At 41.5% G+C, this 17134-nt stretch overlaps 1 protein-coding gene across 4 annotated transcripts in view; it reads left to right on the forward strand.

Annotated features, from left to right (window-relative positions):
- SRPK3 (SRSF protein kinase 3) overlaps window positions 1-17134 on the forward strand; it is a 261895-nt gene that overhangs the window by 227796 nt on the left and 16965 nt on the right. For all 4 annotated transcript variants that reach the window (XM_073600335.1, XM_073600334.1, XM_073600332.1 and 1 more), the window contains 2 exons: window positions 1412-1512; window positions 1613-1720. In XM_073600335.1, the coding sequence (XP_073456436.1) occupies window positions 1412-1512; window positions 1613-1720 (209 nt within the window). The remainder of the gene's footprint in view (window positions 1-1411; window positions 1513-1612; window positions 1721-17134) is intronic.

The following is a 17134-nucleotide window of genomic DNA, read 5'->3' on the forward strand; positions in this document are numbered from 1 at the left end:
ATCTTCTATGGGAACGCATCTGATTCGCAGATGCATTGCGTTCTGAAAATGGATTTTCTCCTTCTCCTCGCTACACCCCCCCCCTCCCTGCTCACTGATCTGCAGCTAAAACGCAGAGGAACCTCTGAACAACTGATTTTTATGTTCCCAGTGAAACCTGAGCTTCAATTCGCACCGCACATGTGTGAACCCAGGCTTAGTGTTCTAATTTGATTGCTGCCCCTCCAGTGCCTTTTGTAATTTTCTAATCCTCAATATTTTAGGGATTTATATTGCAATTTATATGTCCTAGAATGAGTGGGACCTGACTTTGTCACTGCTTTAATGTTTCAGTCTTGCAAAAAGTGCATTTGTGCAAAAGCGCACCAGTGTGAAAGGGGCCTAAGTCTTCTAAATACAGAATGCATGCAATGTGTCTGCTTAATCGAAACTGAATGTTTTATAAATAAAATGGCTGTTCTATTTTCTCCTTCACAAGTACACTCTATTATCAAAAATGTTGGGATGCCTGCCTTCACACGCACATTAACTTTAATGGCATCCCAGTCTTATTCCTTATGGTTCAATATTAAGTTGGCCCACCCTTTGCAGCTATAACAGCTTCAACTCTTCTGGGAAAGCTGTCCACAAGGTTTAAGAGTGTGTCTATGGGAATGTTTGACCATTCTTCCACAAGCACATTTGTGAGGTCAGGCACTGATGTTGGACGAGGAGGCATGGCTCGCAGTCTCCGCTCTAAATCATCCCAAAGGTATTCTATCGGGTTGAAGTCAGGACTCTGTGCAGGCCCGTCAAGTTCCTCCACCCCAAACTCACTCATCCATGTCTTTATGGACCTTGCTTTGTGCACTGGTGCACAGTCATTTTGGAACAGGAAGGGGCCAAACCCTAAACTGTTCCCATGAAGTTGGGAGCATGAAATTGTCCAAAATGTCTTGGTATGCTGATGCCTTCCTTCACTGGAACTAAAGGGCCAAGCACAATCCCTGAAAAACAACCCCACACCATAATCCCCACCACCAAATGGTTTGGACCAGTGCACAAAGCAAGGCCCATAAAGACATGGATGAGCCAGTTTGGGGTGGAGGAACTTGACTGGCCTGCACCCGATAAAACACCTTTGGGATGAAGTAGAGCGGAGACTGTGAGCCAGGCCTTCTTGTCCAACATCAGTGCCGGACCTCACAAATGCACTGGGAAGAATGGTCAAACATTCCCATAGCCACACTGCTAAACCTTGTGGACAGCCTTCCCAGAAGAGTTGAAGCCCTTATAGCTGAAAAGAGTAAGCCAGCGCAATATTGAACCCAACGGACTAAGACGGGGATGCCAATAAAGTTCATATGTGCGTACAGGCAGGTGTGCCAATACTTTTGACAATATAGTGTATATCTCTTTTCTCTGCTTACAGTGTCATTCAAAGCCACAGATTTCTTGGTCAACCCTCTAGAACCACAAAATGCTGACAAAATTTCTATTAAAATCGCAGATCTGGGGAATGCTTGTTGGGTGGTAAGTTTTTTACAAAAGATTTCAATCCTGATAGAGTAATTCTCAGCTTTACTAAGAGGTAAATAGCATTTCCAGCTTTTGTTTCTTCTTGTCTTCAAAGCACAAACATTTTACTGACGATATACAGACACGACAGTACCGAGCCTTGGAGGTGTTGATTGGTGCTGGCTATGGACCTCCTGCTGATATTTGGAGCACTGCTTGTATGGTAAGCTATATCCATATAAAATGCAGGTCATACAGTCAAATTCTTCCATTCTTGTATCTGGGGGGGGTGAAAACCAAATGGTTATGGGTTTTTGTTTTTATTTATAAAGACCATTGTATACATGAAATATGTTGATAGAATGTAAACAGATGTACAGTATGTTTCACTCATTAGTGTTTACTCAGCACTCCACCACAGACACGCATATCATGCTAGCCTTGGTGTATATTGACAGTGAAGAGATAGAAAGAGCAGAGCTGCAGTAGACATTGCTGTCTTTGGAATCAAAATACTTGTGGCCTGTTCATTCTGAGTTCAGCTGTCTTTCAGGTTAACCCAGGAAAAGCAGGAAATGCTGTAGAGAAAAGGCAGTAGAAAATGCTGTTCTGTTTATTTCAAAGTCTTATAAACTTCCTGTTAAGCGGAGATCCAGGCTCCTTCAGAAAAAAATTAAAGTCAGCAGCTACAAATACTGTAGCTGCTGACTTTTAATATTAGGACACTTACCTGTCCACGAATCCAGCGGTGTCTTCACCGGAACCAATTTTTCAATAGGCTCCTGGGTGCTGCTGCCACCATCTTCAAAGCCAGTTCCCTACTGCGCATGCACAAAGCGCGCTGCGATTTGTGAATGACCCAGTCACGGGGGAAGGAGGAGGGGGGCGAACTCCCGGGTGATTTCGCTGTGGCGAAGTCAGCCGGAAATGGGAGCAGGTATCCGTCAAAACCAGGTACCCGCACCAAAAGTTTCCAAATGTGGCAGCAGGGGAGGAGGCAAATAAGCAGAACTTCCCCTTTTAGGTGGCGCTCCGCTTTAATTTCTGACTATATAGGCATTGTAACTTTAATACGCCAACAAAAGTAGTAATAGGAAACTCTATATGCTGCATAAGATGTATGGAAAAGATGCCCCAGGGATATTGCGGACAGAGAGAGAATTTAGAGCAGGGTACACCAAATAAAAATATGAGGTAGATAAAAAATCTTTAAACTTTATTGGTACAAAAATGAACAACAATATATGTATATACAAAAATCACCTAAAAACAATGTGAAACACATTGTGAATAGACAAAACAGCTGCTATATTTGGAACACACCGCAGGTCCAGACTGGGCGTCAAAGTCAATGCGGTGTGTGAACCAAAGATACCCAACATGTTTCAGAAAATGAGGGGGGGAGATTTTTTTTGACGTATATATTTCCTTCTTCAGGGGTTACATGAAAGCATGCTGTTCTATTTCTATTAAAGAAAAAGGGGGATATCAATATTATAATAGTTTAAATGACGTACTTAACATTTACATTCGCTGTTTTGGTAAAGCAACAATATAGCACATATGATTGATGAAATAAATATATCTTGTACTCACAACTCTGTGTTCTCCTTATAACAATACAAGTCAGTGGGATAGGCGAAACGTCAGGTCTCAAATTCCGCTGAACTGCACCTTCATAGTGTATTAAGTTGATATAGCTTTGAATATTTTTTAAAAGATTCAATCCCATGAAACTGGAATGACTGCAGCAAAGTGAGTGAAGGCAGATCAGGTAGCCGCCTCAGAGCGATCCTTCAAAGCTCGCAAGGATTACCCCTTAGAAGGGAGATAGATATCTGGTAAGGAAAATAAATGAATATATATATATATTAAGTACCGTAATCTCCATTACCTGTAATTTCATTGTGGTGTTATGTTCACAGAGATCCCTGGCGTTTCCTGGCTGTGTAGCAGAATCTGCTAACACTGTTAGCTATTTATACGCCCAGGGATCAGGGAGAAAGCCAATCACAGCCTTTTACCATTTGGACATGTGGAAACGCATCAGGTGTTGCGGACCATCAGCTAATGTCTCCACGCAACACCTGTGCCTCGAGGCATCCCCCGGCCGATGCGTCGTCCCCGTGTCTTGTGCGGTGACGTCAGATGTCGACACGGCCGCCGGCACAACAGTGGGCGGATTATCTGGATGGGATGGAGATGTCCAGGGCACAGGCGCGGAGAGCGACTGTCTCCACAGATGCCCTCGCCAATGCAACCCTGATGGGAAGGTGCCCCGGAGTGGTTTAAGAAATCACTGCAGGGCTCCTGTGTGCCAGGGAGCCTCGATGGGCCACAGGGGGCGGCAAAGTGCAGATCTGCAATAAATAATATATATGAGAAACAATGCAGCAGAATTTGTCTTTAACCCTCGGTTGTCATCTGTGCAGTTCCCTACATTGTTTATTCATGTAAGACAATATCTATAACAGAGAAAACAAATAGACAATCATAGTATGGTTATAACAGTACAACATATCAAAATATGATGTTACATAAAAATAGAGAAACCTCAAGAGCGTATACAGAGTAGAGTACAAAAATAATGCTTATTGCTATATATCCAATTTTTCAATATCTGAATAGTATTGAATTTAAAATTGAGATTGGAAATAATGGGAAAAAAAAACACGAAACCCAAAACCTATAATATATATTTTTCTAAAGATCTCTGTCATATGGCCCTGAAGAGAAACCTGGTAAAAAGGGCTTAAGATTAAATGCCTCATTGAGGCCAGGGGGTGATGTTGCATTTAAATTTGATATCCACCTGAGTTCTCGTTGTAGGAGGAGTTTATTGAGGTCTCCTACATGAAAGCTGGGGTGTATCCGATCCAAGACCAAAACCTTTATTGTTGGACAATTACCACCATGAATCTGTAGGACATGTCTACCAAGGGGCACATCAGGGTTGCTTGTCTGCATGGCTTTAATATGACGGTATATTCTTTGCCTTAGCTTCTGTGTGGTCTTGCCCACATAGAAGCAGTTACAACTGCATAGTAAGAGATAAACAACTGCATTGGTTTGGCAATTTGAAAAATGTTTTGGAATGAATCGCATTCCATTGGGTAGGTATATGTCTTTTCTAGAATCCATACATTTGCAGTATGTACACGAACCACAAGGAAAAGTTCCTAGTGTTCTGTATGGGTCTCCTCTCTTAGATCCCCGAAACTCACTCTTTACTAGAAGATCATCCAAAGAGGTGGCATGTCTGTATGTCATAGTGGGAGCAGGGGGTACAAATGGTCCTATCACAGGGTCTGAGGTTAAAAGATGCCAGTACTTTTTACAAATGTGTGTAAGCTGGGCATTAACACTGGAATAAGTTGTAATAATTCGGTTGCCAGTGTCTGAAGATTTAATTTTAGGGGTCAGTAGGTCATGTCTATTGTGAGTTTCTGCACGTTTAAAGGCCTTCTTAAGGCTTTTATGGCTGTAGCCCCTTTCGAGCAAGCATTGTTTTAGATTGTATGCTTCGCGTTTGAACTCTGAATGGTTGGAGCAATTGTGCTTAATTCGTAAATATTGTCCATGTGGGATGGACTCAACCAGAGGTCTTGGGTGAAAGCTGGACGAATGAAGAATGGTGTTGCCTGCAGTAATTTTTCTATATAATTTGCAAGAAAGCATATTGGTGTCATTTTTAAATATCTCGACATCCAAGAATGTAATTTTTCATGCATCTGAAAGTATGGTAAATTTTAAATTAAATTTGTTTTTATTCAGGGCTAGCAGACATTCGTCCAGCAATTTTGAGACCAATCCCAAATGACGAAGATGTCATCTATGTACCTGTGCCACATGACAACGTGGCACAGGTACATAGAGAGGTCCTTGTCGCTAAAAATGGTATGCTCCCATTCCCCCAGGTACAGATTGGCACAACAAGTGCCCCTGGCTATGCCCAGCACCTGGAGGAAAAAAACAATCATCGAATGAAAAGACATTGTGTCTCAATATGTAATCCAAAGAGAGGAGTATGAAATCATTAAATGAACTCTCATGGTGGCTGGTTTGGGAAAGGACCTTTTGAACACATGCAAGTCCCTTGGAATGCAGTATCGAACTGTAGAGGGCTTCTACGTCGATACTTGCAAGAATGCATTCCTCGTACAGACCCTGAGACCTGTACACCTTCAATAATTTGTAACAAATGAATGGTGTCGCGAACGTACGATGGTATTGAGAGAACAAAAGGCTTAATATGTTCATCTACTAAGCGTGACAAATTTTCGGTGATAGCCCCATTACAAGATATTATTGGTCTCCCTGGGGGGTCTGTGGTGTTTTTGTGGATTTTGAGGAGCGAATAAAAGGTCGCTATCCTGGGGTAGGGGGTGCGAATAAATTCAAGTGTTTGTTTGGAAATAACTCTGTTTAGGAATGCCTCATCTACAAATGCATATCATTTTTTATTAAAGGTTTCAACAGTATCGGAACCTACTGGACGATACCAGTCACGGTTACTTAGAATATTATACACATACGACTGTATTTGTCATTGTCCATAAGGACTATGTTACCTCCTTTATCGGAATCCTTTATAGTAATTTCATGATTACTTGATAGATTTTTTAGAGCAATTTTCTCACTTCTAGTGAGATTTTCTAGATTAGGAGATGTGGATTTCAAACTTTTTATTTCTTGACAAGTCATTTTCAGAAATGTTGCTACACTGTGATTAGAGCTGGGTGCAGGGTATAGGGAGGAGGTTTTTTTTAAGGACGATTTTTTGGCAGTAGTTTTCCTGGGGGACTCTAGACCGATCATATCGATGAGGTCTTTTGGTTCACTCTCCTCGAGTAACGAGTTGAGATTGTCCAAACCCTGTCTTTCACTAAAGGTTCGGCAACCCTCCATATCAGGTTTGGTCTTTTCAAACATGCTTTTTAAAAGGAGTTTGCGTGTGTACAAGTGTAGGTCTTTGATCACTTCGAATTTGTCCAGCTTGTTTGCTGGAACAAAGGTAAGACCTTTAGAAAGGACTGAAACTTCATCTTGTGTAAGTGGATAAGAAGAAAGATTCACAATGTTAAGATTAGTAGAGGAATTTGGTGCTAAAGTGGCGTTCGTGACGTGGGGGTGGGGAAGTTTCCCTGATTTTTAGGGAAGAAAACGGTGGGAATTTTAGGAGTGACAGAGGTGAGAACATTTACTCCAATTGTTAATCCTGCTCCTGCGCCGGCATCCTCTGATGCCTTGTGCGCCGGGTCATTCGCAACAGCTGAAGAAGATGTATCAGTGTGATGTTTGGGTGGCGGCCGTGTCGACGTCTAACGTCACCGTGCAAGACGCGGTGATGCTGGACGCCGCATCGGCGTTGGAGACCAGAAGACTGGTTATAACTCGAACACCTGATGCCTCTCCATATGTCCAAATGGTAAAGGGCTGTGATTGGCTTTCTCCCTGATCCCTGGGCGTATAAATACCTAACAGTGTTAGCAGATTCTGCTACACAGCCAGGAAACGCCAGGGATCTCTGTGAACATAACACCACACTTTTGTTTGAATAAACAGTTTGATGTTTTTCACCCTACATTGAGTTACGGCTAATGACTGGGTGCTCGGAGGGATTTTGGATTGTGCTGGTTCCAGACAAAGGAAGCATTTACGGCGGACATAGTCCTGTTGAGTACGGGTCCGTCACAATTGGTTGGCAGTGGTGGGATCATGCTTCCTGGCTGTGAACATGTCCAAACCACCACCAGGATCTAAGGTCTGGATAGCAGGACAAGAGAGGTATAGATACCAGCCACCATAGAAGAGGAATTCCAAAGGAGGTTGCGAGAGATGCGGATACAGCACAGGGGACCAGTATCAATGCAAGTCCTGCTGGGATGGTATGATTCTGTCTGCCTACAACTCAAGTGTGCCCTTGGACAGCGGATGACAGCCCCATGGAAGGCTTTGACTACGGTGGACTGGGACTGTAGTACTGGAGGCTGTCCAAGGACCCTGACTTTGGGAGGGATCTGGAGTGGTGTTTTGGAGTTTCTGGCCATTCAGGAATGGGAGCTGGAGATCGCCTACAGACAGCTGCTAGACCCTGCTCAGCAGCAGGGTGGGGCTCCCTTTGCCTGGGACTATCCAGAAGTACCAGCCGACAGCTCTGAAATCCTGGCTGAAGAGTCGGCAATGTGGCATAGTAACAGTGTGCTTTGCCCACCTGCCCCCGCAGCTATGGACGCGGAGGTCTTATGTTGGATGCAGCAAGTGCTGACTGACTTTGACAAACGTGTTTCTGCACAAGACAAGGTTGGATAGAGGAATATGCCTGTCCAGCAGCATGCCATAGAATCGACAGTGGAAACTCCGGAGATTGCCATCCCCAAAGCTGAAGTGCTACAACAGGGCAGAGCTCTGCTAACCTCTGCCCAGGACTGATAGCATCTTTTGGGTTCCACGGACAGGAGATGGTGAACCTCTATCCCCAGACACCAGTTATAGAGATTGGGGATTTGATAGACTGTCCTGCTGAGGAAGAACAACCTGGTGAGCCTGCAGCAGAAGAGCTGGTATCAGGGCCAAACTTCACTGAGCTCTGCCAAGCATCTGTGGGGATACAAGTGACTCCTCTAGCTGAAGCACTTGCGGCAGTTCCAGGGGGCCGTGGTGAGGAGGTGACGGTCACTCCCCAACAGTTAGCCGGAGTGGATGATGTGGTGTCCTCAGCTGAAGTGCTAACAAGGCAGAATGCTACTGGCCTCTGCACACAACTGTGAGCTAATATCAGTGGATGGGACTGCGGTCTCAACTCACATCATCCCAGCAGAAGGGCTGGCAACAGGGCAGAGCGTTGCTAGCCTCTGCCCTCAACTGGTTCCGGACAAAGGAAGCATTTGCGTGGACATAGTCCTGTTGAGTACGGGGGTCCATCACAGAATGTGAGCTAGTTTGCACTTGGGTGACAGAGGACAATTAAAGCTTGGTTATCCACTCCATCACCTCTTCTGCATGCTCTGGCTGTATAGCATTCCTAGCACCCAAAAACAACAGTAAATGTGTCCAGCCTTCAAATGGTGTACCACATCCATAACCACCGCTTTGGCCTCTGGACACAGGCTGCTTGCCCTCTATTAGCTGCATGGGAACTTTTGCCTCTTCTTGTAGGCATGATGAAGATAATGTGAGTCTTATTCCCTATTTTGATGAAATAATATGGAGCATGCCATGATGAAGATAATGTGGGGCTTATTCCCTGTTTCTTTTGCAGCTATTGGAAGTGATGTCTGGGTGCACTGTGAACTGTGGTCCTTTGGTGGATTAAACTGCACCCCAGTACTGTGCAATGCTCCGCTACAAACAAAGGGTACCTATTTTGGTGACACCAACAGATTCATGCTGATGTTGCTGTGATTCATGCTGATGTTGCTGCTGCTGCCGACCCTGTTAAAATAAACCAATAAATAAAAGACCCTAACAAAATAAAATAAAGCTCAAACACAAAAGAACATAAAAAATAAATCTAACCACAAAACACACACTTGAAAATGCTACAAGCAAAATAAAAGTTTTTTGTTTTTTATTTCAATCTTTTTTTTTTTTAAACAATACAAACCAAAAAGTGAACTTAAAGGGATTGTAAGGGTTCTTTTTTTTTTTTTTTTTTTTTTTTAAATAACAAACATATCATACTTACCTCCATTGTGCAGCTCGTTTTGCACAGAGTGGCCCCAAATCTGCTCTCCTGGGTTTTCCCAGTGGCTCTCGCGGCTCCTCCCTGCATCAGATAACCCACTAGAGAAGGTGCTTCCCCAAGGGGGTTACCTTGCGGGCGCGCTCCCGAGTCCAGCATTCAGTGTCCATAACCGCCAAATGTATGACTCGGCCCCGGGCAGAGAAACAGCGCGTCCCTGGTGGGTCAAGTTCCAGGGCTCAGGTAAGTAAAATGGGGGGGGGCTGGGGGGCCGGTCACTGCCAGGTGTTTTTTCACCTTAATGCATTAAGGTGAAAAAACGCGAAGGTTTACAACCCCTTTAAGTTAGGGAAGGGTAGTTATCAGTGGAAATGTTATCCCTATGAGCAGGTCAAACATCAACAAACAATAATAATATCATGTGCAAGGTATGAACTGGAGCATATCAAGGCCATACTTATGATATTAAAGGTATAGGAGCCCCATCCTCAAAAAAGGCACCAATGAAAAATCAATGTCCACTAGGATAGAATCAGATCAAATCCAACAGAAAAAAGAAGGAAAGGTACAGGTGAGTTTATCATTCACCATAATCCATTTCAATGTATGTTAATCTAAGTATACCACAGCTATTTTAACACAAAGCGCTTTTTGCTGCCAAAATCATGAGCGGTTTAGACAATTTCGGGATATTGGAGTCTAATTACTGAAACAAGGCTGTTTCTTGGGCCCTAGCAAGATTGATGTCTGTGACCGAACGTATGAGGTTAAAAATTCTTATCCAAAACCGGGAAACCTTGGGTCTTGCCACCACACATGAAACATCGTTCCCGGCTGTTCACGTTGATGAAAACAATTCAGAGGCAGATAGGTGCATCTTGGCTATCCTAGTTGGTGCTAAATACCAGCATAAAAGGGTTTAATAATTTGATTCTATCAAGACAGTATTGGTCAAAATCTTAGACAAGTCGTTTGCTATGTCCTGCCAATCCAAGTCCCAGGAAATGTGTAGATCTCTCTCCCATAAAGATCCCAGGAGATCTGATGATACATTAAGAAAAAGATCTAAAACACTTTTTTATTACTTTTTTATTTTTCCTTGACCATTTCAGCCCCAGAAGATTTGGCTGCTCAGTGACTAGGCCATTTTTTGCAATATGGCACTGAGTCGCTATAAATGACAATTGCAACGCTGTACCCAAATAAAATTGATGTCCTTTTTTCCCACAAATAGAGCTTTCTTTTGATGGTATTTGATCACCTCTGCAGTTTTTATTTTTTGCGCTCTAAACAAAAGAAGACAATTTTGAAAAAAACACAATATCTTTTACTTTTTGCTATAATAAATATCAAATATCCCACTTTTTTTTTCAAAAAACTAATTTTTTTCCTCAGTTTAGGCCGATATGTATTCTACATATTTATGGTAAAAAGAATCGCAATAAGCGTATATTGATTGGTTTGCGCAAAAGTTATAGCGTATACAAAATAGGGGATAGATTTATGGCATTTTTATTATTGATTTATTTATTTTTTATTAGTAATGGTGGGCAATCTGTGATTTTTATCGGGACTGCGATATTGCGGAGGACAAATTGGACACTTTTGACACATTTTTGGGACCATTGACAATTATACAGCGATCAGTGCTATAAAAATGCACTGATTACTGTGTAAATGTCTGTCACTGGCAGGGAAGGGGTTAACACTAAAGGGCGATCAAGGAGTTAACTGTGTTCCCTAGGTGTGCTCTCACTGTAGGGGGGATGGGAATGTCTAGGAGGAGAGAGAGATTGTGTTCATACTTAGTATGAATACACGATCTGTCTCTACTCCCCTGAAAGAACCGGGATTTGTGTCTTTACACACACAGATCCCGGTTCTCGCTCTGTCACGAGCGATCGCAGGTGCCTGGTGGTCATTGCGCCCGCCGGGCACTCGCATCGGCTCCAGGCACACGCTGCAGGCGAGCGCACGCGCCCCTAGTGGCCGAAAGGAAAAGCAACGTAAAGTAACGTTGATTTCTCCACCCGAGCCAACCTGCCGCAGTAAAACTGTGGCAGCTGGTCCGGAAGTGGTTAAAGAAAACAAATATAAGAAATCTTGTAAAATGCAAAGAAAACTTCTTTTGTCCTGTAGGTTCTAGGTGGCTTTTAGGATTACCACACGCTTTCTGGGATGCCAAATGTAAAACGTGCTCTATTTGGGGTGTCTGGATTTTTAGTTATAGACAGTAAGGCTGAAAAAAGACACCAGTCCATCCACTTCAACCTTTGGTGTGTGAATGTGCTTGTGTTTATGTCAATAGTACATTGTATATCCCTGTATGTTGTGAAGGATGACTAATTCTTAAAAAAAGGGTTGGATTTATTTGCAGTGGGGATGTAAATACATTATAATTACAGATAAGGAAAAGGGGTAAAACAATGGAGAGGGGGATGGACAGGGAAAGGGGAGGTCTGTCTTTTATCGTACACACATCCTCAGTCAGACTCTTCCACACAAACCAAGGCCTCTCATCAATTCTTGACCCACCCTCAAAAATGTGTCTTAGCAAAAGATGTACATGTCCTTTGTGGAAGATATATGGAACCAAAAGGTCACAAAAGTTGAATCCTCTCCCAGGCTCTGCTTTGAGTTTCTTTTAAATAAAATGAGCAACACAGGATGTCCATCAACCCATCATCCTTCAGGCCTCATGCCAACTTTGTTTGTGTGTGGAGGGGGGGGGGTAGTTGAATAGCCTCAGGAGTGCAACTGGTCAGATGATAATGACCTCATGCATTCATCTAGCTCTGTTTACTGTGAAAATTGATATCTGTCGCAAATCAAAGTCCTTTCAAGGACAAATTGTTGAAGCGATATTATTCTCATGTCCCATCAGCATTAATATAAATGTATAATTGTTTCCAATATTAGAAGACTTCTAATAAATAATTGCAAAGTAACACCCGAAATGACAAAAAGGGAAGTGTGTCTGTGTGTGGAGGGGGTGGTAGCAGCAACACAGCAGCAAAGCCTGAGTGAACATGCACACAAAAAAAAAAACAGCCCTAAAAAAGGACTGTTGGGTTTTAGGAAATCACAGTGAATGCAGGTGGGCTTACACTCCCCTCTCCCTAACCACATAAACTGCAATTCACTGCAAAGTATCAGTAGTAAACATACAGCACTGTATACAGTACTAAGTGCTATAAACAGTACTATAGTAAGGGCAAAGCAGCAGTAGCACACTATACTAACCAAATCTCTCAAACAATGCCAGCTGTCCCTCATCAAACTCTAGGGAAAGCAGCCTTTTATAGTGTGTGGGCTGCAACTTGGGTAAAAACCATCATTAGGTAATGTCTTGCACCTGGCCGATGTTGGCTTTAACAGTGCTTTATGAGATGTTCACCTGAACAATTCCCGCTGAACGTCCAAAATGTTCGAGAAATGGCCAAAAGCACGAACAGCAAATGTTCAGACTGAACACTCGGCTCCTCAAACACAGGATAATACAGTAAAGCCTTAAAAGAATGCTTGGGCTTCTACCCTGCTGTAAGATGAAGTACTCCAACTTAAGAGTTTCTAGTAAAGCTTGAATATGGCTAGAAACTGTCTCCTGTTGGTTCAGAGAAGCTGTTGACTGTTTCTCCTTGCTAGGCAAGTGTAAAGATTTTTGTTCAAATGTGTAAGCTGTAGAAGATGCATCATTCAGCCCAGGAGAGACTAGGGCACCATAATCAAAGTCAGAAAGGGAATTGGGAGAATTAGAGTCTTAAAAAAGTATTCCTGGAGGGCAGGAGGCGGAGCAGACATGCATTGTTAGAGCTCCACACCGCTGAGGAGAGAAGAGAAGGACAAAGCGGAGCCTGCAGGCTCAAAAGGTATCCATTTGAACCTTTTTGCCCCATGGAACTGTGAAAGTTTGGGCAGGAAATATGGTACTGGGAGGAAACCGTGGCAGAAATAAAAATCACCTCACAAAGAGCTCACAGGCACTCACTGCAGCTGAAGCAGCTCCAGTCACCTCACAAGATACAGCATCAGGGCGCTCTCACAGACAGAAAATGTCACAGCAAGACTCTCCATTTGAGTCAGATACAGAACAAATCCTCTCACAAACTTCTCCACAAGCCTCCTCAGTATCCCCAGTAATATTATTACAATTTGAAAAGATGCTTCATAAGGCTTTAAAACAAACCTCAGACCAAATAACAAAAAGCCTAACCAAAGAAATAAGAGAGCTGGGAAACCGCACCGCAGCTTTAGAAATAAAAATGGATGAAATTGAAATTACAACCCAAGAAAATATAACAGAATTGGAACAATTAAAAAAAGAGAATTTAATACTTCAAACTAAGCTCGAAGATTACGAAAATAGAGCCAGACGTTCAAACTTACGTTTAAGGGGAATACCTGAAACTGTGACAGACCTGCAATCTACTATTACTGCTCTATTACAAGAACTAAAGCCAGATATCCCTATTGAACGTTTAGAACTGGACAAGGTACACAGAGCCATCACAGCCAAAAAGAAAGATGGACCCCCACGTGATATAATCACAAAATTTCATTATTACAGAACGAAAGAACAAATACTAATTGCTGCAAGAGAAAAAAAGGAACTTAATTTTCAAGGACACAATTATCAAATTTTTGCTGACCTATCCCAACTTACTATTACTAAAAGACGATCCATGAAACCCCAACTAATGGAACTGCAAAGCCACAACATTATGTATCAATGGGGCTTCCCCTTTTCAGTCAGATTTAACTACCAAGGTACAATTTACAGAAGCAGATCAGCAGATGAACTACAACAAACCCTTTTAAAATTAAATCTGACAGAACCCACAAGCAGCAACACTCCCACACGCAGAAGAATGGCATCATCTTCACCTTCAGGCAGCACCCAGAAAATTTCAGAACAAAATGGGAATCACCATTCTCACAAAAGAGGCCGTTATGCCACATCATCCATGGACCAAGAAGATTCAATGGACTGACATCCTAATTCCTGATATCTCTTCATTTATTATACTAAGAGATGGTTCTCTATAAAAAAACCTATATTTATAACTGAATGTAACTGCATTCTGATAGTCACACACTGTGTGGGATCATGTTACATTCCAGTTATATTTCTTATTACTTCTGATTCATATAGCCTTAGAATATATAAGTGAAATAAGGAAATTCTTGTTCAGTTATATATTATCAGGTAATAACAATAGATTTATTACTTTTTAGGACAAATATGTTCAATAATCCAGAAGTAATGGAAGCTTTTTCTTTCTTTTCTTAAAACAAATATATTATTACCTAACTAGTTCCTAGAATTATGTTTTTGTTTATTCTAATCTGAAGCAATACAACCTCAATTTTATGAGTTAACATATCTAAACAGTTACGTATGAATAAAATATGTAATTGTTTACTCTAAAAGGGTTAAAATCCCAAAATAATTCAAACTATCTTCATCAATACCAAAGTTATTAACAGTACCTTTCTAACTGAATTATTTAGCCTAGGGCAGTGGTGTCCAAACTATGGCCCTCCAGTTGTTAAGGAACTACAACTCCCATCATGCCTAGTCATGTCTGTGAATGTCAGAGTTTTACAATGCCTCATGGGAAGTGTAGTTCCGCAACAGCTGGAGGGCCGTAGTTTGGACACCCCTGGCCTAGGGCAAGACTAACCATATACAACCACCCTGGAATAAATAATTTCAACAAAAACTATATTCTGCACTCCAATTAATGAAACATCATTTTGATGTCTTTTGACATAGCACTTCTCTCCTGTAAGCGGAAGATCCGTGTACCCCCATTAGCCCTCCTCATTCTCCCAACCATATTATGTGGGAGTGTGACGAAGGCACTTATTCCCCTGAGAGAGATATTTATTCTCTTTCACGGGTAAATTGTGATTACTTGCAAAAAATAATTTATACAATGTATCATCTAATCTCGTATGTTTTTTGTTTACTCTTTACTCCAGAATTCACTGGTTTCTTTTCTATCTATTCATCTCTTCAGTCCACACAGGTTGATCTGCGCAGTCAGCTCTGAATAACAAAAAGTCAAAACTATTTGATCTATTGCCATGGCACCACTGAATATACTTTCCCTGAATGTTCAGGGAATAAATGTCCCTCAAAAAAGGACCAAAGCCTTCCGTACTTTCCATAACAAGAAGGCTCACATAGTATGCCTCCAAGAAACACACTTCACCAAAGATTCTACTCCAAAATATATTTCTCCTTTTTATCAACAAATTTACACGGCTTCTGCCTGTACCAAGCAAAGGGGAACTCTAATTGCATTTCACCGATCCACACCATTCACCTTATCATCAGAAATTAAAGACCCAGAAGGTAGATACCTGATACTCATGGGTTATATAATGGATACAGCAATCACGGTGATTTCCTACTATGCTCCTAACAAACAACCTACACCATTCCTCTCACATATATTACAAGTGATTAATACACACAAAATAGGAACAGTGATAATGTGTGGGGATTCGAACCAGGTCCTCCTCCCATTTCTAGATAAATCACCTTTTACACCATCCAAAATAACCTCTAGATTACCTTTTTCTCAACTTCTTTCCAAATACAATCTGGTAGATTCATGGAGAGAAAGTAACCCAATGAAAAAGAAATTCACTTATTTCTCGCACCCTCATCAAACCTTCACCAGAATAGATCATATTTTTCTAACAATAGGAATGATACCAGAAATTATTGCATCAGATATAATTCCGATTCCGTGGTCTGACCATAATGCAGTATACACTACTATAGCCTCAGCCATACCAAAAGCGCATGACCCAACGTGGTACTTACCGGACATAATGCTCAAACACCCACTACATCAGATGGCCATTGAACAAGCTTTAAAGGAATACATATCAATTAACAATACAACAGACATCTCCCCAATAACACTGTGGGAAGCTCATAAGCCTGTCTTGCGTGGTACAATACAAAGACAAATGGCACTATTTAAACGGGAACGCAAAAATCTAGCAAAAAAACTAGAACTCAATTTTAATGCAGCCTACATATCATTCCAAGATAATCCATCTCAGAGTACAAAATCTCATCTGGAAAAATCTAGATTGGAATACGATCTATTTCTCACGGAGTCAGTTGATAAATCCCTCAAACGCTCCAAACACAATTTCTACATGAATACAAACAAACCAGGTACATATTTGGCTCGGGCATTAAATTCAACTAACAAATCTTTCAAACCAATACGTTTGAAATTATCAAAAAATGTTTACACTTGTAATCCAGTTAAAATAGTCCATAAATTTCACTCACATCTCGCAACTTTATACAAGACAAACAATGAATTTAATCCTACAGAGGCTGAATCCTTCTTCTCAAAAATAACCTTACCTGAGTTATCTCAAAATCAAAAAAGCAGTTTGGATGAGCCTATAACCATAGATGAAGTTGCTAACGCCATAAAAGACCTAAAACTTAATAAAAGACCAGGCCCAGACGGCTACTCGGCTTTATACTATAAAACATTCTCAGAAATACTCTCTCCCATTCTCACTGAAACTTTTAACAAACTTCTAGATGGACATTCTTTTCGGCAAGAAACACTAATGGCAATTGTTTGTATGATCCCAAAACCCCTTTCTGATGATACTTCCTGTGTGAATTATCGGCCTATCTCTCTGTTAAATCTCGATATTAAATTATTAGCAAAAATAATAGCAAAACGCCTCAATAGCATTATAGGAAAATTAATACATAGAGATCAAGTAGGCTTCATGCCAAATAGACAGGCAGGCGATAATATACGCAGGGCAGTGTTATTGGCCCATATTGCTAAAAAACGGAAAATCCCTTTATGTTTTCTATCTCTCGATATTAAGAGGGCATTTGACACAGTATCCTGGCAATATATGCAATATTCATTACAAAAATGGGGTTTTGGACCC

This window comes from Aquarana catesbeiana, linkage group LG09, assembly GCF_042186555.1.
Source record: "Aquarana catesbeiana isolate 2022-GZ linkage group LG09, ASM4218655v1, whole genome shotgun sequence".
In the NCBI taxonomy this organism is placed as follows: Eukaryota; Metazoa; Chordata; class Amphibia; order Anura; family Ranidae; genus Aquarana; species Aquarana catesbeiana.